This window comes from Sebastes fasciatus, chromosome 16 (genome assembly GCF_043250625.1).
Source record: "Sebastes fasciatus isolate fSebFas1 chromosome 16, fSebFas1.pri, whole genome shotgun sequence".
NCBI classification, from domain to species: domain Eukaryota; kingdom Metazoa; phylum Chordata; class Actinopteri; order Perciformes; family Sebastidae; genus Sebastes; species Sebastes fasciatus.
In genome coordinates this window covers 30,095,219-30,117,801 of record NC_133810.1, presented here as the reverse complement: position 1 = coordinate 30,117,801, position 22,583 = coordinate 30,095,219, and the positions used below count along the sequence as shown (strand labels likewise).

Here is a 22,583-nt window from a genome sequence, read left to right as displayed (position 1 = left end):
GGACAAAGGGGGGGAGACAGGAGGAGCGGGGGTGGACAAGTCTTCTACCTGTAGTTCTAGTTGTCTGATAGGAAGGGAGGTAATTACCGTAAGAAGGAAAAACCATCCAACCTGTTTATATCCTCTTCACCAAGTAAGTGCTTAGGGAGGGGGGAGTAACTCCCGGGGGAGATTGGAGGGAGACTGGACTTGTACTCCAGAGTGCCACTGTTGACGGGGGAAGAGATATGATTTTCCATGGCTGGATTGAAAGCTGTTGAGGGAAGAAGGGGAAGAGAGTAAAACAGAGAGGCGGCTGCTTAAACAGAGGCCAAGTTCAGACCTGGTGTCCTCAGTGATCGGGTCACGAGTGGACAGCTTTCAGTACATGTGTGAACGCATTCAAGACGCATTGATCTTTCAGACCACATTCAGAGGTGGTCTGGGCTACATATGACCACATTCTTTTAGTGGCGAATGTGTCCTGGGCCACATTAAGGACCGTGTACTCTACTGACGTCTCGCTTGGATCGCATCTCAGGTGAATTATACAGACAGACGCCTCGCAGCATGGAAACCTCTGTGCTCTACTGTATCCTGTCGGTACAACTGTATTTTATTAAAACATATCTTATCTATAGACTACATGATCTACAGACTATCAGACTAGGCACCGGAAGTGCATTATTATCATATTGTTGGAGATACTCCCGCCCGCCCGGCTCTCTGAAGCTCTGTACCCGCTGTTGTCTGGCAAAGACAGCGGTGACGGCGGCGCACGCAGAGGTACAATAACCTTGCATTTTGATGTTAATAAAATGTACCCAAATTCACGAATATGTAGGATATCACTACTAACATTCATGTATTATTATGTCACAACTTTTTGCTGTATTAGCCGTGTGTCTACTGCGTGTTTATTTGCATATGGAGCGGGGAAGTGAGATCGGATCACTCATGTGGAGATGCATTCTAATGCCTTGGTGAAGAGACGTACTTAGAGCTGTCCACTTGTGTTCGGATCACTCAGGACGCATGTTATTGCCAGGTCAGATGCCAAAAAGTATTCCTGCACACTTTGTATTTCTAATTCTCAATATTTTGTTTTCAAGTTTCAAAATAAAACCTGACGACAGTGCTATTTTTTTTGGTGTGAAAATTCAAAACATTTATATAAAGTTTCCTCTAACATTAAAAATATACTTTTAAAAACAAAGAATCTCTCACAAAATATAGCGTGCAAATAAAAATCCCATTGTATAGTTACATTTATTATCAAATTATTTTGACAAGTGTAACTACACAATAAAGATAAAGTGAGTTTATGAACCGCTTTTCCAATTTGAGTTCAAGTTAGAGATTGAAAAAGGTCGTGCTCTCAGTGCAAACACATCTCACGTTACACACGACACACTTTTATACATTTACTGAATAATGCTCTCTGCAGATGACTAGTCAACTGATGACTAATCAGTTCAAATAGAAGAGGTGAGGACTTACAGTGTGTGATATCAGGAGGCCCATAGGGATCTGATAGGTAGACATTGGTGGGCTTCCCCACCTTTAGGTAAACCACGTCCGACGTGTTCTTCAGAATGGCCACGGCCTCTTCATGAGACACTTCCTCCAGACTGTAGTTGTTCACCTGTCCAGACACAGATACAATCCTTGTTTGTGTGTTTTCTTCCTGCTCAGTTCAGATCTGACCAGCGTGCTCCCTGCCTCCTCCAGGAGACTGGATTATGACAGATGGTGTTCGGGTGAGAACACAACAGCGGGAAGGTAATTAAATTAAGCGCTGGTTAAGCAAGAAGGATGCCCTCCTCTGGAGAAAGCTCGCTGTTATACTACCGAGCCAGTATGGTTGCCACTTTCTTGCTTTCAGAACGTGTGCCAGGGACTCATTTCATCACTTATTATCATTTAGACTGAAGCTGCGGGAAGATTGTTGTCTGATTGATACACTGCTGGTTAATGTGCTGTACACAGTGGAAGCTGGTTAGACTCTCGGATGTAATGTCTGTCTATTTAATAGCGACCACTAAAGGGATCAGTGTGATGTCATGGGGTTATAAGGTCATCATGAAAGAGTCACTATATACTGTATGTTACTATATATATAGTGTTTTTGCCAGGGTTGTCAAAGTTAACGTGATAAAAACCCGTTAACGCAAATTTGTTTCAACGCCACTAATTTCCTTAACACATTAATGCAACTTGAGATTTAAAGCGAGAGTGAAGATACTGGCATTATATAAAACTAGAAAATCCATCCGTACCAACCATGTCATACTAGTTTGTCGCGAAGGAGGATAAATAACGCTCTAAACTTACGCTACATTCTGGCGAGGAAAAACTGCCATGGCCATTTTCAAAGGGGTCCCTTGACCTCTGACCTCCAGATATGTGAATGTAAATGGGTTCTATGGGTATCCACGAGTCTCCCCTTTACAGACATGCCCACTTTATGATAATCACATGCAGTTTGGGGCAAGTCATAGTCAAGTCAGCACACTGACACACTGACAGCTGTTGTTGCCTGTTGGGCTGCAGTTTGACATGTTATGATTGGAGCATATTGTTTTATGCTAAATGCAGTACCTGTGAGGGTTTCTGGATCAATATCTGTAATTGTTTTGTGTTGTTGATTGATTTCAAATAATACATATACACATACATTTGCATAAAGCAATCATATTTGTCCACTCCCATGTTGATAAGAGTATTAAATACTTGAGAAATCTCCCTTTAAGGTACATTTTGAACAGATAAAAACAGGAACACCAGTGCGATGATACAGTATGTTTGATCCAATTCCACAAGAACACTAAAGCACCAAAATGAGTTGAATAAATTCAACAATTCTAAGCTTCACAAAGGTCGCGTTTATAAGCCGACTGTTGTGTTGCATCACAATGGAGAGAGGTTTCCATCTCTCTAGTTACTCTCGTGTGTTGTTTTGAAACATCCTTTGGCTCCTTAGCTCTTAAAATGGAACTCAATGGTGTACTCACCATTAAAAGCCTGTCTCCTACTTGTAGCCGGCAATCCTTCTGTGCTGCCCCGCCATCAATGATCTTGGTGACGTATATGCTGTTGTCGCCAGGGATGTGCTGGTTTCCAACTCCACCTGCAATACTGAAGCCAAGCCCTGTGTGCAGATTCATGTCAGGCATCAGACAATACTACCATTATGTGATGATCAAGTATCATAAATATACAGTTATGTATCTAAATATTCAGTTTTGCACATGCACTGACACTTTTTATAGTAAATTAAATTAAATCAATCTGATTACCACTTCTATCGAAAAGTATTTACATCACTCACAATCTGTGTGTGATTGACGTAGCAGGAGTGTATGTGTGTGTGTGTGTGTGTGTGTCTGTCTGAGCCCACCTTTTGGTCCTTTGATGAGTTTGATCTCAATGATGGTCTCTAGCATCGGCCTGCGGCGCCGCACGTACAGCCGGACAATAGAACCCGCGACCTTCAGGGCCTCTACCGCCTTACTGTGACAAACCTCCGACACGTCTGCGTCGTTCACCCGTAGGATGCAGTCATTTACTCTGGAAGAGGAACAGTGATTAAAGATGATTATTGGTAATCATTAAGAGCACTATTTCATTCTTTAAAAGCAGTGCAAGGGGAGTGTTTGTACGGCAGATGCACAGCAGCCACCTCGGGGGAAAGTGAGTGGAGTCAAATAAAACTTTTATGGATTCACATGATCTTGATTGTTTTTATTGAGAGCCATTTCAAATGCTTAGAAAACAGCAACTTTGACACACGCTAATGAACACTGAGTGGGTTGAATTGAATAAGTGGTAACTATTATAAATACATATTAACATGTTTACAGTAGCATCTCTTCTTGAATCTCCCCGTAGGCACACACAGAGGAGACGGTGTGTGGTTGTTGTTGGCAGTAGATCATGTTTACTTTGCCGTGGTGACCCATGTGCTCCAACATGAGTTTTAGATTGCAGGCAATGTTGTGCATATGCATGTGTGTGTGTGTGTGTGTGTGTGTGTGTGTGTGTGTGTGTGTGTGACAGAGAGGGGCTGACTATGAATGCAAGCACATAAATGTGTAAATATCAGAGTCAGCGAGCGGCTCAGTTTGAATTCCCCTGAGGTGTTGACAAAATCATCCATGCCCTGGCACTCAAGGACACAACCCTCCTGAGGGTCCATAGGGACCAGCTGGGACACAGCACACACAAACACACACGCACGCACGCACGCACGCACGCAAAAAAACATGAAGTAGTATACCTACAGTATGCCATTATTTTGTAGTTTTTTAGTTGTCTGAATTGAGCATAAATACATTTAAATATGAATTAAGAATTTGTATCATATAGGTAGAAGTAAAGCGGTGGGGTTAGTCCTGACTGTATCTATGCTTTTACCTCTCCAAAACAACAGACTCCACAAGAAACACTTAAAACGCTCCGAGCAGTCCCTTAAGCCGAGCCGGTGCATTAAGTATGCTTAGTGCTCTGCTAGTGTGTCCCAGAGCGGCGACAGGAAGTGTGTCTGGCTTCTATAATGTTATAGAAAACCAAATCCCTATCAGGCCTTCTTCCTCACAGAGAGATTAGACTCCCCTCCATCCATAATGCATTAGTCTTGCTGCCCACCTAGGAGTGGGTGACCATCAATTAGGCTAAGTGTGATTTATGCCTGGCCTGCTTCTTCTTGCTATCTGCTGGAGATTGACGCTATGCATGTATTATGCTCCTCTCTAGCATCTGTGATCTGACAGTAATGCTGCAGAGCTGCAGCTTGGACGAAGAACAGGAGCTGGCCTGACACCAAACCCGCAATCTCTCTCACTGCTACACTAAAACAAAAAAAAAAAAAGGCTCATTGCTACAGGATATTTTTTTCTGACTCTGATTTTGTTTCTTTGTTAAATAGTTTATAAATGTTTCCAAAAACCTACATCAAAAACTAATATTAAAACAAAGTTATGATATTGTAACCCTAGTTCTTTAAGCACAGGCGGAGCTCTCTACTGGACTCTATGGGTAATACTCTCCTCCAATCACGAGCACGCATTCACATTCATTTAAGCGTAGCCGGCCAATCAGGATGTGCCTACCCGGATACGTGCGTTACCACAGTATAAAGGGCAGCACACAGCACTCTCTGTCATCTGACACCCTCTTCAGCGAGCGGCACAGGAGCTACAGGGCCCCCATTGGTAGAGGGCTCCACTTGTGTTTATAGAAGGGTTACAATATCGTAACCTTCGTTCTAACTCACACAGGCACACTTGGCGGAGCTCGATGGATGCACGCCCTGCCACGACATCACATCCGCCCATCCACACTGATCCTGACCGGCTAGAGGTTAGTCTCCGCAACCCAGATAGTACGCAACTGATCTGGGTAGTGCCATGGCCATGAGTCGATCGCGATATCCGGCCTGCTCTTATCGTAGCGAAGCATCACATCGAAGCGTCAGAAGTGAACCCACCGCTGCTGGCGTCGAAATTTGGGGGCAGCGCTTGGCAGACCGGCGGCTGCTGAACCCAGCTCTGCGGCCTGAGCTGAGGCACTCAAGGCAGGCGTTGTGAAAGAGACCGGGATATGACGAGGTTCTAGATGTGGCGAATCCGTGGAGATGAGCAGTCAGTGGGCAAAATGCTGTTATGATATTGTAACCCTAGTTCTTTAAGCGCCTGTGCTTATAGAACTAGGGTTTGAATATCGTAACCTTCATTTTAACACACACAAGCTCCGCCCTCTACTGGACTCTATGGGTACAGTGGGTGAAGCCCGATGGATGCACGACCTGCCGCGACACAATATCGACCCATCCACACTGATCCTGACCGACTAGAGGTTAGTCGCCGCAGCCCCGCCTACTTCTTTATTACCTACAGTAGGCCGCCACAGTGGAGAAGTAAGGGGGCCCTAGTCAACCGAGGTAGTACGCAACTGATCTGGGTAGAACTTTCAGTGGGCGAATGCGTGCTTGTGATTGAAGGAGAACAAAGGCAAGGATTAACGATATATCACGATGCATGCACAGCTGTAATTACAGGGGAGCGTTCTAATGCTGCTTCCTGGACAACAACTGGCAGACCTGTTTTGTGAACACATCAGGGACGTGGAGATAGCGTACACTTACTGGCATTACACCAGAAAAGGTTCCAAGAGGCCAAACTGTTGTCAATCAACCGTCGGCTCTCCAGTTTCACACTTAACATACGAGTGTTCACGAAGTCTTTCACTCCAGTAGAGTGATGAATGAGCTCAGGTTGTGTCCTTGCCTCCTTTTATAAACTACTGTAGCAAAGGATCTGGTGGACTGGATCTACTGTATATATATAGTATAGCTCCTCTGTTCATTTAATGCTGTTACAGCTGGTGGGTCAGCCTTAAGCGTTTTAGTGTGCAGACTATCAGAGCTCAGCAAAACGCTGATGCTGCAGAGAACTGAAGGTTTATAGTTGTGGGTTTTAAATGAAGAGAGAGAAGGGACTCAAGTTCAACTATGAAAAATAATGTTTTGTTACTCTTGAGATTAAATAAACAGAGTGTAATTTGTGTGATTATATACATGCTAATGGACAAAATAGTTTGCAGGCTTCACATAAATATGAGGCATCAGCCAGATAAATAAATAAATAAGTTCCGGCAAGGCTCCCCTGTGAGCCATTATAACAGCACTTTAAAATGCACCAACAGGAAAATACTGCTGTATAATAATCTCAAATATGTCCTATATGAAAGATTTGTGAGGGTAGATCATCCAGTGCAGTATAGTGGAGGAGTAAGCAGTGACATAGTGGAGCGGTGAGTGGTGAGAGAGATTGTCATCCTCTTAAAGGAGATCAGTTTTTTTCTGACATTTTTCTGAGACATGCATGCAAGTTTTTATTTCCCTGTCAGGTCTGAAAACTTTCCTATAGTTATCTCTCATTAAAAAGCTGTGTGGGGGGAAGTGTAAGTGACTGACCTTAGGCGTCCATCCTCTGCTGCAGCTCCTCCAGGGATGATCTTGGTGATGAAGATGCCGGGGTCGTCACCGATGTGTGGGTTATCCGTCCCTCCGGCGATGCTAAAGCCCAACCCCGAGTTACCCTGCGGCCATGGGGAGAGCGAGTCAGTGACAGGCAGGCTTATTCTGTATCTAGTGTGCCAAGATGGCAACACATCAACTGCATGATCCCCATTGTTCAGTGGGACCGTGTTCAGAATCCTATTATAGAAACAGTCCAGATGTAACAGTAAAAACATGATTCCTGCTGCTGCTATGATTTCAAAAGGGAAACGGAGACAGTGGTTGCCAACCTTTTGTGTCCGACATGTCGATGAAATGAACAACCCGTCAGCTACATCGCTGTCACGTTCTAAATGTGTTCATTTGGGCTTATTTTAAACTAAACGGCTCCCTGTGGATTTTTAAAATGAATAGCTGTTTTATTGTTTACATTTTCATTTTTATTTATCATTGTTGTAGGTCTTTGGTACGACGGTACGACGGTACGACGGAGTATTAGGGCCACATTGAGGGAAAAAAAATAAATCTGAGATTTCGAGAATAAAGTCATAATATTATAAATCAGTAATTTTACGCGTTATTTTCTTTTTTCTTGTAAAGTTATGACTTTATTCTCGTAATATTTCGACTTTTTTTCTTGTAATATTATGACTTTATTCTGGAAATCTCCGATTTTTTTCCCCTCAATGTGGCCCTAATACCGTTGTAGTAGTACATTTGCACTTTGGCCCTCACTGCATTAGACTTACAGTATATACTACATACTTAGACTATAAACTGTTACCGTCATCAAGTGGATTTATTTTTTCCCCTAGTTTTTTATTAATTCCTTTCTAGTTTTTCAAATCTTACAATCTTTTCACGTATCCCCTAGCAACTGTATATTTACCTTTGCTAATAACATCGGCCACATGCCTCCAATTTATGATCAAGTGGGATTCATCTTGGGTGAGAGCAGATTTGGATGGTTAAGAGCGTTTGGTGCATCTGGAGTTGACTTCTCTTATTTTCTTTCTCTTAACAGATAAATGTAAGAGGAAGTTAAGAGAATGTTGCTGCATGATTTAACGGTGTGGCTCTCTGCTCTCAGTAGGATTACAAAGTGGTCGGAGGTGTTAAGTCTTCAGTGTGCCATTACAAAATGGCTCCAGCGTCCTGCTGTAAGTCCAGGTCACATCCTCTCTCCTGAGTTTGGCTCTTTGTTATCATGACATAGGCTACTATGAAATATTATATTTATAAAGGCAGCAGGATCACACCTTGTCTTTCGGAACAGGAGCTGCACTTTGTCGGCTCTGCAAATAAAATCCCCTGGATGCCCACTCACAAAATGAAAGTCAAGCTTTGATTAAGTTGTTAGCTGATGGGAATTGCAGCTTCTCTTGATTACAAAAACCCACTGAGTGTCCCCGCAGGGCCTCGCTGCCTGGAACGCTGAATCAAAAAAACATTGTTCAGCCGCAGGGCGACGACTTGAGAGGATCAGACACGGGCCTGTCTCTCCTCAAAGACTAAACAAGATAGTTGTGGCCGTCTTGTGATGGCTGATGATAAATATGGAGGTACTGGAGTCTGGATGGAGGCTGACTACTGTCTCTATTAGATCTCTCTGAAGCTGCAGAGCTCTCCTTGTTGGTTGGTAGCGGCGTTCACCTTTGGCTGTTGGTCCGGCTTTGTCTCTGCTCCTGATTGTATCTCAGTGACTTGAAGATTATGCCAACTATGCCACAGACCAACGTTAGAGGGGGAGGTGTAAAATTAGACCTTTGAACAAGGGTTACAATATTATAACCCTAGTTCTATAAGCACAGGCGGAGCCCTCTACTGGACTCTATGGGTAATACTCTCCTCCAATCACGAGCATGCATTCACTCACTGAACTTTGCATGAACGTAGCCTCCCATCATCCTCTTCAGCGAGCGGCGCAGGAGCGTCAGGGCCCCCCTTGGTGGAGGGCTCCGCCTGTGCTTATAGAACTAGGGTTACAACACACAGGCACACTGGGTGGAGCCCGATGGATGCAACGCCCTGCCACGACATCACATCGACCCATCCACACTGATCCTGACCGGCTAGAGGTTAGTCGCCGCAACCCAGATAATACGCAACCGATCTGGGTAGTGCCACGGCCATGAGTCGATCGCGAGCTCCGGCCCGTTCTTATGGTAGCGAAGAATCACATCGAAGCATCGGAAGTGAACCCACCGCTGCTGGTCTGACGTCGAAACTTGGGGGCAGCGCTTGGCAGGCCGGTGGCTGCTGAGCCCTGCTCTCCGCGGCCTGCACCGAGGCACTCGAGGCAGGCATCGTGAAGATCCGTTGCGGTGAAGAGACCGGGATATGACGAGGTTCTAGAAGTGGCGACTCCATCCGTGGAGACGAGTGGGCAAAACGCCCTTCGCTAAAGAGAAAAGAATGATCTGACAGCGGTGGACGCTGCCTTATATATCGTGGGGTCTGCGCGTTTTAGAAGTAGGCACGTCCTGATTGGTCGGTTACGTTAATGCAATGTTCAATGGGAGAATGTGTGCTTCTGAGGAGTGTATTACGCATAGAGTCCAGTAGAGGGCGGAGCCTGTGTGAGTTATGTATAAACACATTTAGGTGTCATGATTATAGAGATTCTTTCATGATGTTTATAAAACAAGCTATTTTAGGTCACATGTTTTAGAGAATGAATGAAAAGTCCTCCCACACTCATTTCAGACAGTAGCTCGATATATACATAGATCACTCAGCGTAGATCCTCTGGTGAGTCAGCATGGATGTTTCATCTTCCTCTATCACCACCTTGCATTCTTATTTCTAGGAGACATTTCACGGCACCACACAGTGCCGAGCTGTGCGTGTTCTCATAGATTGTCTAAGGTTAAACACAGCTGTGGGGGATGTGAGATACTAACCCGTTCTAGAGTGATTTCCTCAAACTCGTATTCAATTTCTGTGCCGTTGACCTGAGGAAACAGAAAACAGATTGAGTCCATGTTTTAGTCATTCAAACATTGCTTTAAGAAATATGAAAAAAATGCATGCCAGTGATGCTGAATAATTAGATTGAAGCATGTTCATAGAGGAGGATGTTAAACGTTGGCTCTACATTAAGGTCCAACTCTACGTATTTAAATTAAAACAGGGGCTGACGGGGCCACTGGTGCTTCCTGTGCTAAATATTCACCACCTCCAGGGAAACAATTTAAGGTGATAGTTAATCAACATTCACTATTTCTGCAACGTGGAGGTTAGCTACAGAGTCTCATCCTGTACCTCGCTGCGATGATTAATTAGCAGCGAGCACTTCCGTCGTTATGCATTCATACAGGAATAGCACACGAGCATACGAGACACCGCATATCATATTCCCTGTTGGATATCATTTTTTGAGCAGCATCACATGTTATTATCAGAAATTCGTATGATTGTAGAAGCGAGCGAGACCCGAGGACTAAATTAGCAACAGCAGTATCTGATGTTTCTATATGATCTATCTCATGAACAGAGTCCCTAAAGAAAAGTTAGTTTGGCTGAGAAAGATGCTCCTTTCCTCATTTCTTCACACATTTGAAAAGCATCTTTAAAGGCAGGGTTGGTAAAGATTTTAGAAACATTTCTCTGTTATATTAATTTAAATTATCATTACATCCCAAAAGAAATCTATAAACAAAATGCTCTGACAAAAGAGAAAAACATATCCAGTGTCTGGGCTGTCGTAGGACTCCAATCACCCCGTCCAATCATTTCATTCAGCCCTGAATGTAATGATTGGCCAGGATACCTCCACCCTGCCTTTAACTGTTAACACAACCACCAACATGTGACAATTCATCATGAAAATGCACCACCCTCTTTGAGTCCAATTTGTTACGTATCCAGCTTCATTTATGTGTTTTAATGTCAAAATCCTTTGATGTAAAAGTGCTGGAGGTGAAGGTCTTTAGAAAGTCTTGTGCTGGTCATTTATTCATGACAAACATCAATAATTCACCGCAACCTCATTTGTTACTAAGATAAGTTACACCATCAAAATGTACCAACACATAGCCGACTATCTCGACTCAAACTCGGCTACAGAGGGAAGAGGATGAGAGATTATTTATTTCAACGTACTCCGGCTCAAGGTGTGATTTAATCTGCTGGAGGGCATTGATCTTCTACTTAAAAAGACGAATAGGTGCATTAAAAAAAACACATAAATTCAAACTCACGTAAGGAACGGAGTCCAAAGTGTCTGTGTTGACGATTATCGGGGCAGGGCTGGCCTGTAAGAGAGACAGAGAAAGAAGGGGGGGAGAAATGGAGGAGACTTTAGTGATAGAGAGACGCCTGGGCCCACCACTGTCCTACTTTCCATAAATGTATCCAGGGGACAAGCTGGATCTCTGTATCATCAACAATTTAACAGACTTCCATTTGCTGAATGGCAGCAGAAACACTCCCCCCCCCTCTCGTACACAGCTATTATAGCTGAATAGGTTTAACAAGAGAGAGGGATGAGAACACGGGTAGTAAACGAGTGGAGGTAGCGCGTCTCTATTGTGCAGATCTGCCGTGCTGATAGCACAGACGCCCGAACATTGTGATTGCAGAATTTATGACTCATACAGCAGCTTGTGTTGAAATGCGCCACGAACGCTTGCCAAATGTTCACATTTTAACGACACCGATGGTCAAAACCTATTCAACGAACAGCTTTCAAGCTCGAGACGTCTTTCCTCTGCAGCGCTGTCCTCTAGTCTCTATTGTGTATTGGTAATTTGTCCTCCAGTCAGGTAATAATATTGCAGTCATAAATTGTGCGGTATGAAATGAATCCAATGTCACACGGTGCACACAAAATGCTTTCTCCTGATGGCCTGTAGAAAATGAGCAGATGGTTAAAGGAAGCACTCCCGAGAGAGGGACTCTGATTTTTGAGAGCCGTGACCGAACATCCAAACAGCGGTTCAGTTTACACTCCACGTAAACAATGAGCCTGATCTGTGAGGCTCGCTGCAGGAGACGATGCTCAAGGATGCATTTGGAGATTCCTTTGAAATTCATCTTTTGATTTTGTCCCCACAAGATGAATAGAACTCAAACAAACAAAGCACATTAAAAAAGAAAGGGGCTAATCATTCTCCTGTGAATAATTAGAATAAAAACAGAATGCATATCAAGTATCATATGAGAGCACCCCCCCGGCATCGGAGACCCTCTCCTGGGCAACAGTCCTGTGTTTTATGACCCACCCATCCAACCCGAACTCCTCTGTATGTGGAAGCTCTTTATACCTCCCGGTTTGCAATTACATGGATTACTATTGGAGGTAGTTGAAAGCCCGGTTAGTAAAGGGTGCCTCCATGCGTCGGTTTCCAATGCCGTGGGGCGCTGCCCAATCGGCGGTATTTGATGACTTGGAGTGAGACTGGGTTGACCCCATAACTAAAGATGAATCCCGTCATAAATCCTATGCTGGAAACATATTTTTTGTGGCGTCATCATGTAGCTAGAAGGGTTAATACACGGTATGCAGTTTCTATATACATACACATCACTGCTATAGTGTCATAGTAGCTCTCAGACTGCGTGCCCGCCGTGCAGCTGACTGACACGATGCTGTGAAAGACGAGACGAGTTTGCTTGGTCATCAGTTTAATGACAGCATGTCATGAGCAGGAAACTCAGCCTGTCCACTCACGTCTCCATCACAACTATCATACAGCTGAGACTACTAGTTACATGGCCCACACTGTACTGTAGGACCGGCTGCTTCTTTACAATACTTGTAAATGAACCTTTTGGTGAAGGAAATGGGATCAATGCAAGGGGAGGAGCATTCTCAGTCCCTGGTAAGAAGAATGCCCTCAGGACAAACAGGACGTGTATTTCCTTGCAAAGTAACGACCCATAGGTGATAAATGAGGTCTTATTTAGGCTATCAGCAATGTACAGTATATGCACAGATTTGTGCTTAAACCATGCGTACACTTATTTCTATACACAGAATCCAGTTTATCAGTTTCTTCTTGTGCTTGAGAATGTGTACAAATTCAGAGAGATACTCTACTGTAAACCGTGTAAGCATGATTAGTTAATACTTCCTGAAGACATGCAAATTAAAACAAATTCATAACCTAAGTTTACATTGACATGTCTATCTTTTCTTAATTTATTTTCCTTGTCATTATGCATGAGGGGTGAAAGTATGCATGTGTGTGTGTGCTTGATTTAAAAAATGAAAATCTATTGGCTATACCAAATGAATAGCCACTTAGTTATACCGATAGAATAGCCACTAGATCAACTAATGGTAACTGCAGAGCGGCACAGAACAAAACAATCTTCGGTCAGTCGTCTTTTTCAGTAAAAGGAATTCATTTCTGGAACGCCAAAAGGAAATATAAACACAACCTGATCTGAAAACGTTTAATGAAAAGGTGAAACACAGGCTGAAACTAAACCAAAACTGTGATCTTAAAATCCTAACCGGGGACATGGTCTGCAAATCAGCTATGGCAAGAAACCCTATATACGTTGCATCAATTGCACTTTAATTAAGTGTAACAATGCCTATTCTTTTTGACTGACAGCCATCAGATACACCTCAGTAAACAGCACCTAGCATAGAAGATGTAGAAAAACCCAATAACTACGATAGTAATAATACTACAGACTGAGGAAGGAGTTCCATCACATTGACCTATAGTGCCACTTTCTCCAGCCTTTAAAATGGACTTAAATCCCCCCTACAGTAGTAATCAGCTCTGACAGTTTCAGGTCCTTCTGCACATTATTCCAGGAAGAAGGAGCAGCGTATTTAACCGTTCTAACCTCTGGGACCAACATCTGTAGAACATTGTTAGAGCGCAGGCCGTATCGATTGTGGTTTGTGCACATGTACTGTATGTACACAGATACGAAGGAACCAGTGTCTCCAGAAAACAAATATCCACACACAAGTTAAATTACCACAAATTATCATAATTTTCAAGTCAAATGAATAATGCACTAAAACACTTCTATCAACATGTTTTCACGCTTGGTCTGATTCTGCAGAGTTTTGCAGATTAGTGAAGACAAATTAGATCCAAATCAGACTCCGGGACACTCGACATAAGTATAATGACTTTTTAGTGGCTGTGAAAGAAGACAGGGTGAACTCTTGCTCTTTAAATTTCCCTTTGTGATCTATTTTTCTGGTTTGTTTAAGGTCTGCTGTCGCCCTCGTTAACTTTCTGCTCTCCTCTGTAGCCCATGAAAACAACAAAATCCTCATCATGTTAATATTAAGATAGAAAATCCCATCACGCCGTCTTAATTCTCTCCAAATTTAAGACATTTTACCTTCTTAGCATTCAGCACATATTAAATTCAGCAATTGTACCCAACTTGTACATTATAGATCACAGATTCTATTTAATCATGTCCCCCCAGTTTGTGTGTCCGGGTCTCCTGGCTTAATCCTGGAGCGTTTACATTCATATGAATTATCAAATGACTGTGGCTCATTAAAATACGAGAGTCTGAACATCACAGAGACAGACAGCCACAGAGAGACCGACTGACTTAGTGAATTTAACAGAAACAGAGAGATTACATTTGGCCGGCCGTGCGGGATTGCGAAGCCAAAAAAACTGACTGAAGGAAAATGTTGTTTTGTGAGAAGAATGATAAGAGGGATTAAGACACATCTGCTTTCCGTGCACGCACACACTGTACTTATGTGAATGAATTCACAGCCGTTCTAACAGAGAGGACACTAAAGGAAAACCTATTATTTACTGCCAAAATTAAAAAAATACTGTGTTCAAATACAAGGAAATACTCACTTATACATACACTACTCCTCTGTAGCATCCAGAAAGGACGTTTACTTTCCTTCTCAGACTCAAACTCGCAGCTAAGACAGAATGACAGAAGCTGAGAGAGAAACAAAGCGTATCTTCTTCTATTATGCCAGAGAGCAGGAAGCTCAAATAATCCCAACTGTAGGTCAGGAGGATTTGTCATTAATCTTATTCCTGTCAGTGGATGCTGTCTGTTGACCTCTGCTGCCTGTCAGTTCAACAGTGTTATGACCTGTACCGCAGTGAAGAAGGGTATAGCCTTCAATATACACATACAGCATAGTTCTGGACACAGTCATTATGCCATTTAAAGGAGACATATCATGCTCATTCTCAGGTTCATACTTGTATTTTGGGTTTCTGCTAGAACATGTTTACATGCTGCAATGTTCAGAAAACATACTGTCGGTCTGAATATACCTGTATTCACCCTCTGTCTGAAACGCTCTTTAAACTCCCATCCCGAAAAAGCCCTGTGTGCTCTGATTGGCTTGTGAGGGAAATATGGCGTACCTTTGCAAAGGTTATTCTGAAGCTGTGAGCCTGCACTGGGTTGTCTTATTTCACAGTTTGTGGGTTGGTAAAGGCACTCCAGATACCTAAATGGAGGTGCACAGGCACTGAAAAAGTGAGTTTTTCATGATATATGTCCCCTTTAAAGCTTCAGTAGGCAACATGTTTTTACATATTGTAATTCAAGTGTTCTGAGAGACTTCTGCTCCTCCTCATGGCTCTGTGCTCAGGCTTTAAAAAAATCTAGCCCGTGATGGGAGACTTTGGCCAATCACAGGTCATTTCAGAGAGAGAGAGCGTTCCTATTGGCTGTGCTCCGGCTGGTGGGCGGTGCTTGGTATTTCCTCAGCAGATCTCAACATGGCTACCGGGTCTCAAACTTTCTCATTTTACAGCTAAACAGTACTCTAGAAGATGTTTATGAGAGCATTTGAGGAGAGAAATAGGCATTACAGTAACATAATATTGATTCATATTTGATCAGTGCTGCCTAGTTTGACCGTTTGGTCGGAGTTTACGAGTGATTGACAGCCGGCTCTCATAGACAGCAGACTCCAGATCAGCTCTGACTGGTTGTTTTCCTCCAGTCTGTGAAATCTTGCAGATGCTGTTAGGAGCACCGGAGGACACCGAGACACCGTGACCGTTTTATAAAAATAACTCTTTTTTAATCATATTTGCTCCATTCTACCCACTGCAGCTTTAATATCTTACAAATAAGCTGCAGAGAAGCAAAACAAATATGATGATGCTAAAATTGCTTCATACTGTTTCCTAATATCACATGACATGGATACCACTGCCACTATGAATCCACATGTACGCACACACATATTCCCCCCCCCCCCCCCCCCCCCCGAGAGGTAATGGCCACTCAACTGCACACTTAAATGGCATGCTTAACTGCACTAAGGCTCATCTCTCTTCTTGTTCACGCTTCCCAACATTCGCCACGTGATCAGCTGCCTCCAACAACACATTAAGCCAGTGGTCCAGCAGCATGGCACATTTGTTAAGAGGCTTTCATGGAGCTATATATCGCTGATAATATTCTAAGAATTCAGCCAGCACACAAACAAATAAAGAACATTCACAGCGCCACACTGTTGTCTCAACTAAAGGCTGAATGCAGAGTGCTATTTTAATCAGGCACTCTGATGTTTTCAGGGCGCCTACACGGCTAGCTTCTAATGAATATCATTCGGCAAATACACAACTAAAACATTTCTATTAGAACCCACGGAGCACCACTTACCAGAAATGTTGTGTATTTTATCCTTTCTTATAAACTTTCCCTCTGATATTGTTCCGAAGATATCACATTCATCAGACATAACAAAGCCCTAACAGCATGAAGAGGAAGGTGTAAAGCCCTCTCTCCTACTGCGAGAACTGTCATCAAACTGCAAAAACCAAGCGATGCAGCGTCAGATCCTTCAGATGTTACAGAACGAGTTGCTTGTATTTCTTCTTGTGCTCCATAATTCAGCAGCACCTCTATGTATAGTGGCTCATGAAAACAGGGGAGTGTATCAATAATTCACTGGCATCTCATGTAAAAATAGTCAACAACAGAGTGTGATGGAAATGGACAGATAAGCTCCGTTAGAGGAGTGAAGGAAACTGAAAATGTGACTGGAACTACTGTATATTCACACTGGAAGGTCGTCTGTCCACATTTCTGGCTGCATGGCAACGAATATGTCGACGGATTTCTCCGGGTCTAATTGGAAATAATCATAATTTATGTCTTCAAGTGTAGCATGGGGAAGTAATAATGAAGAGGGCGATTGAGACGGATATTAACAAGACAAATGAGAACGGGTTTCTGACATTGAACATTCAAATTTGACATTTCCATTAAAGCAGTTTTAACACTACAGCAGCCCGTCTATCTCTTCCTGTTCCAGCGTATGCTCATTGTCCCTCGCCTTTCCCTCCGCTCCATGATGGACGGCCTCCCATTGCCTCCCACTGGCCTTGCCTGAGGTCAATTTGCTTGTGTCATATAGTTACACAAACACTTCACATCCCCGCAATTAAATCCACAATCATGATTTGCAGCAGTGCATCCGTTGTGTATATGTGTGTAATGATTCCTAAAGGATAACTTCAGTCATTAAGCCCCCAGCCCCTGTTAACTCTCCTATTTCATCTCAGCTCCATTTGGCTCTGCTAAAATGCTAAAATTTACATATTTACAGCCAATATCTCTCCGTCACACACAGCAGGTTATATATAAACTCGGAAATTTGTGTTTGGTGGATTATTTCTCTGTTGTTACGGTGCTAATTGGCATTGTATTTTACATCGTTGGAAAGCTGAAGTTAGGTCCCAGATTGTGGAGATATGGGATCGCCACTGGCTGCAGAATCTCATCCCGATATCTCCCTGCATTGAGATGGCCTTCAATGATGACAAGCCTTGTTTTGCCAGTGACATCATTAAGGGAACACACAACCACGCTGGCTGACCTGCAACGAATCCTGGTTGAGGAATGGAACGCCATCCCACAGCAACGTGTAACCAGGTTGGTGACCAGCATGAGGAGGAGGTGCCAGGCTGTTGTGACTGCGTATGGATCTTCCACCGCTACTGAAGCTCCTGATGGTGTATTAAAAGTGTAAAATAGCCAATATGTCTTGTTTGTTCCTTGTTACTGATAGAGAGTTCAATCATCCAATCCACCAAACAACTCAAAACAAGAGTCAACACCAACAGGAGAATACAATGTTTACCATTGGCAGAGCATTTTGGCACATTTTTCTTGGGCGCTACCCACATAATCAGCTGTGCTGCTCATCCCACAAATGCATGATCCTTACAAGTTGGACATCATTGCAAAGGTAAATAAACAGGCTTTCCAACGATGTAAAATACAATACCAATTAGCATTGTAACAACAGAGAAATAATACACCAAAAACAAGTTTCCGAACTTTTTTCCCCCAGTTTATATATACAGTATATCAGAGATGAACATTGTCTCATCATGGCTGCAATTAGAGCTGCACACTCCTATGCATACAATAGTGTATTGGAGAGGCCAATATCACATTTAGGCTGTGTCCGTTGTCATTTTGCATCTGAGTTATGGGACACATTAGTAGGTGAAAAAGGAGTTTTGTTGTTGCTTCTGCTACCCGGAGCTATTCTAGATAGATAAAATCAGCTGGGCCAATATATTAGCCAATATTATTATTATCATCGCAGCTATATCCGTATCAGCATAAATGTCGGCTGATAAGTTACAAGAAACTGTGTACAGAAATGCCAAAGATAGATGTGTTTGAGGTGGTTTAGGCTCAGTGTCTCCGTAGAGTCGTTTGCCCACCAGAGAGCACACAATGTACTGCTCGTTACATATCTTGGTTATGATGCTTTATAAAAAACAATATAAGAGATCATTATCAACATTTGATGGGTAAATATAAAATAATATCTGCTAATAATAATATCAGATTTGATAGATCACTATTGGCTTCAACAATCCAGTATTAGTCAGGCTGTAGTGTTGACTTTCAAATTCCTCTTTCATTTTTCCCAACTCCCACTGTGACAGATTTTTTTGTGCATAAATAAACTGACAATCAGCAGCTGCAGACGCCTCAAACTGCAACTGGAAAGATTCCACGAGGCTTTCATAACAAGTTCAATCATTGTTGTCAATCTGTGAAAGAGCGTCGCCAAACAGAGATGTATGAATCTGTGTCTGATTTAGAAAGCTTGTTCCTTTAAGAAGAGAGAGCCTGGCCAATGATAGCCCATCGAGCAAATCATTCAATCGGCTATTGGCAAAACATCCCAGAATAGAGCATGATTTTTTTTGTCCTCAAAATCTGGAAACTGTCTTTCTCAGATGCAGATTACCAGCTCTGGTCCAAAACATCTGACTTCTGATAGGATGCAGACCCGGTCGACCTTGAAATCAATTTCATCAGTGCTGCTGCCAAATTTTCCAGATTTATTTTTCCTTTTTTGGAAACTATACTGGGTGTCTGCATAATTAACATCCATGTGCTTTGATTTGTAGACGCTTTTCCTCTTCAGCAGTGCAGTGTCTCTTGTTTGGCACACAGAGTATTGTAGGTTTGCCAAGACTGGTCACATTATACGTTTTAACACTGCAGATTTTGTAACTGACGCACCCACGATGCAGTCGCTGACCACTTTTATAAAGCTAACATATGTTGCTAACCACATTGATGTCCATGTTCTTTCCTTTGGAAACACAACTTAGTTACACTTCAGTTTTTCTTGATGACAGAGGAACGGGTGAGATGTCTTTCACAAAAGCAAAACCCTCATTCTGTCACAGAGGGACAACAGAAACAGTGCCAAACACAAACGCTCTCACAACGGATTTCTGACATACTATAAATATATAGACGCCTGGCTCGAATGCTGAATGAAGACTACTGACCTCATTTCTCCTCTGTGGTTGGACTGAGGTTTGAAGCTTCAAACCAAACAAATAGATAAGATAAGCATCCAGTTTTTTTTCAGGATAGAAAACTCCAGAAACTGCAGTTTGCAACAGTCCATCATATTGCAATGATAGAAGCCAACCATTGACAAAGTCTCCTACGTCATAATCTACACGCAAATCTGTCCAACAGCGTGCTGGTCCTCATGGACACATCTGCTGATAACAGCTCTGATAGCAGCACAGTTTTACCTGTTGGGTCTCCTGCCAGCTCTGGACGCAGCCACACTCGGCCGGCCACAGGTCACAGCTCCCCCCCTTGGCTCTTACTGCCGCCAAGCGGCCGGGGCTCCTGGAGGACATGCTGTCCATATGCCAGGCCGTCATCTGGCCCCCCCTTCGGGGCAGGGTGGCACCGCCAGGGACGGATCTGTAATGGTTCCGCTGGTGGTGGTGGTGATTGTCGGGGTGCTGCTGATGCCAGCTGAAGGAATATGGCACCTCCACACAGTCCCCCCTTCCATCCAAGTCTGGTAAGCAACTCTGCTGCTTGCTCAGGTAAGCAGTCATGCTGCCGTCACGCAACGCTAACCTTTCCTCACTTCAACACCTTGTCTTTCTGTTCCTCTTCTGTAGGTTTACTGGTACAGTCATCAAACACAAGACGCGCTCCTGCTTGATGCATGAGCCGCTCGCTCTGGCAAAATGAAAGATGAATGAACCGACTGGCTGCTGGAGCTGTACGGGCTACATAGGGTGTGTGTGTGTGTGTGAGACTCTGTGTGTGTGTGTCAGAGCTTCTGGAGTGGAAGAACGATAAATGGGAGGGAAAGAGAAAGGGGAGGGAGGAAGAGGGAAGACAGAGAGAGAGAGAGAGATACACGATGCAAGTGAAATGGAGTGGAGGGAGGGAGAAATGGGGTGAGAGAGGGAGACGAGTAAGAGAGAATGTTAGAAAGGAGAGAAGCAGATAAGAAGAGCAGGAGAGAGAGAGAGAGAGAGAGAGAGAGAGAGAGAGAGAGAGAGAGAGAGAGAGAGAGAGAGAGAGAGAGAGAGAGAGAGAGAGAGAGAGAGTTGCCAGTGCATTGGCTGCCAGCCCTCTGTCAATAAATGACTCAACTGGCAGTGCTGCTCGACAGCATCCGCACCTCCAGGCAGAAACAATTGATGGTCGCTGCTGCTGGGAATTGGAGGCAACGGGATTTTGAATTACAAATCCCCGGGCTGCTACTGTGGGAGTGGCTGCGTCTGAAGGGTCTAAGACAAGACGGTAAAGAAGACCTGCCCAGACCCAAATAGCAGACGGACGAACAGATATGTGTCTTGGTAATTGGTGGTGGAGACCCAAAAAGGAGCTTAAAGCATGACGAATGTTGGACTTACTGTCATCAGGTGGACCAGCCCAGCCGCACAGCAGTTTGTGAAATAGTCACAAAATGTAATGTATTGATTCGTGTGTACATAGACACGTGATTTTCGTGATGGTGCAGCACAAAATCAATTCGGAAGTAATCCACTTAATTGTGAATCGGGAAGTATAAAGAGCAGCGAACGCCGTGTAGGGAGGAGGTCGGGGTTGATGGGTGGGTCAAAAAAACACAGGACTGTCACCAGGAGACCGCTTTTTTTGTAGGAAAACACACAAAATATACGTTGTTGGAAGTTGCGCTGAGCGTGAAGAAAAAAAGGGAAATGTGTGTCGATGTAGATGAATCAAACAGATTGAATTTTGTGACTATTTCAGGAACTGCCGTGAGACTGTGTTTGGTGGACACAAACACAAATTAATGCTAATGTTACTGGATATGGATAACTACAGTACACATTAACAAGAAAAAAAAAACAATAACAAAAATCAGCTACAGACTTGGGAGGGACCACAAAACTTGTCGGCCCTACGCCTTCTTTCTGGAGTCTTAGGGAGATTTTGTTCTTCATTCCTCATCAAATACAATATCTCCTTCCTTTCCGAGATGTGTTTCTCCAAGGATTCAGAAACACAGAAAACCAAACAGGAAAAGGGTAAAAAAAGTGCAACCAATCCCACAAGCCACCGATCCTCACACATTGATCCAAACCTTTCGAGACCTCAATCTCACAGCTGAAGGGTTAGCATGCGTTGTTAGGCATTAAACTTACTGGGAGCATGCTAATTCAATCTGCATTTTCTTGACTACCACCTTCGCCCCTTCGCTTCTTCAGTCAGATAGAATCAGGGTCATGTAGGGCTTTTAGCTACAAGCAACTGATGCTGAAACATTCAGCTTTAGCGTCGACATTACCGTACGCCTCAGGGTGTCTGAAACACACGGATGTACATAGTCCTACTATGTATATTCTGAATTCTCATGTGGATATAATCTCACGCTTGTGATATAAAAAGGAGCTTTTGCTATGGAAAGATCCCCAGTTTTTCTACACCACCAGTACTGCCATCACTCGGTCTGTTATGTGATGTTTTAGTATGTGTGTGTGTGGGCGTTATCATTATCCATTCTATCTACCAGAGGCAACAGCCACAAAACAGTCCAGTGATGGAGAATAATACCTCATCAGAGCTAACTGAGGCAGCGAACCCTCGTAGGAGAGAGAGCAGCAGTGGGCTGCCTGAGTGTGTGTTTGGGGGGGAAGATGAAGAGCGTGTGAGTGGGCAGCAGGGGGCATGGTTGGATGGATGGTTGGTCAGTTAGAAAAAAATGCACACATCAACAAACACAAACCTCTCAGCTCAGTTGCCATTTCGGACGTCCGTTTCCCCCCCCAGTCACTCTTCCATGTGCTTTCACGTTTTCCCATGCACGTGCCTAATTTCATTATAAAGG

General features: G+C 43.5%; 1 protein-coding gene across 32 annotated transcripts in view; it reads right to left on the bottom strand.

Moving 5' to 3' along the window:
- The window catches only part of dlg2 (discs, large homolog 2 (Drosophila)), a 160,706-nt gene that overhangs the window by 32,062 nt on the left and 106,061 nt on the right, over nucleotides 1-22,583 (bottom strand). For 26 of the 32 annotated variants that reach the window (XM_074610333.1, XM_074610305.1, XM_074610304.1 and 23 more), the window contains 7 exons: nucleotides 11,203-11,256; nucleotides 9,904-9,954; nucleotides 6,956-7,080; nucleotides 3,380-3,549; nucleotides 2,994-3,130; nucleotides 1,480-1,624; nucleotides 88-253 (listed from right to left, as the gene is read on the bottom strand). In XM_074610333.1, the coding sequence (XP_074466434.1) occupies nucleotides 88-253; nucleotides 1,480-1,624; nucleotides 2,994-3,130; nucleotides 3,380-3,549; nucleotides 6,956-7,080; nucleotides 9,904-9,954; nucleotides 11,203-11,256 (848 nt within the window). Of the gene's footprint in view, nucleotides 1-87; nucleotides 254-1,479; nucleotides 1,625-2,993; nucleotides 3,131-3,379; nucleotides 3,550-6,955; nucleotides 7,081-9,903; nucleotides 9,955-11,202; nucleotides 11,257-20,013; nucleotides 20,560-22,583 lie in introns of those variants that run through there. The other 6 variants (XM_074610306.1, XM_074610316.1, XM_074610319.1 and 3 more) reach the window with 2 other exon arrangements.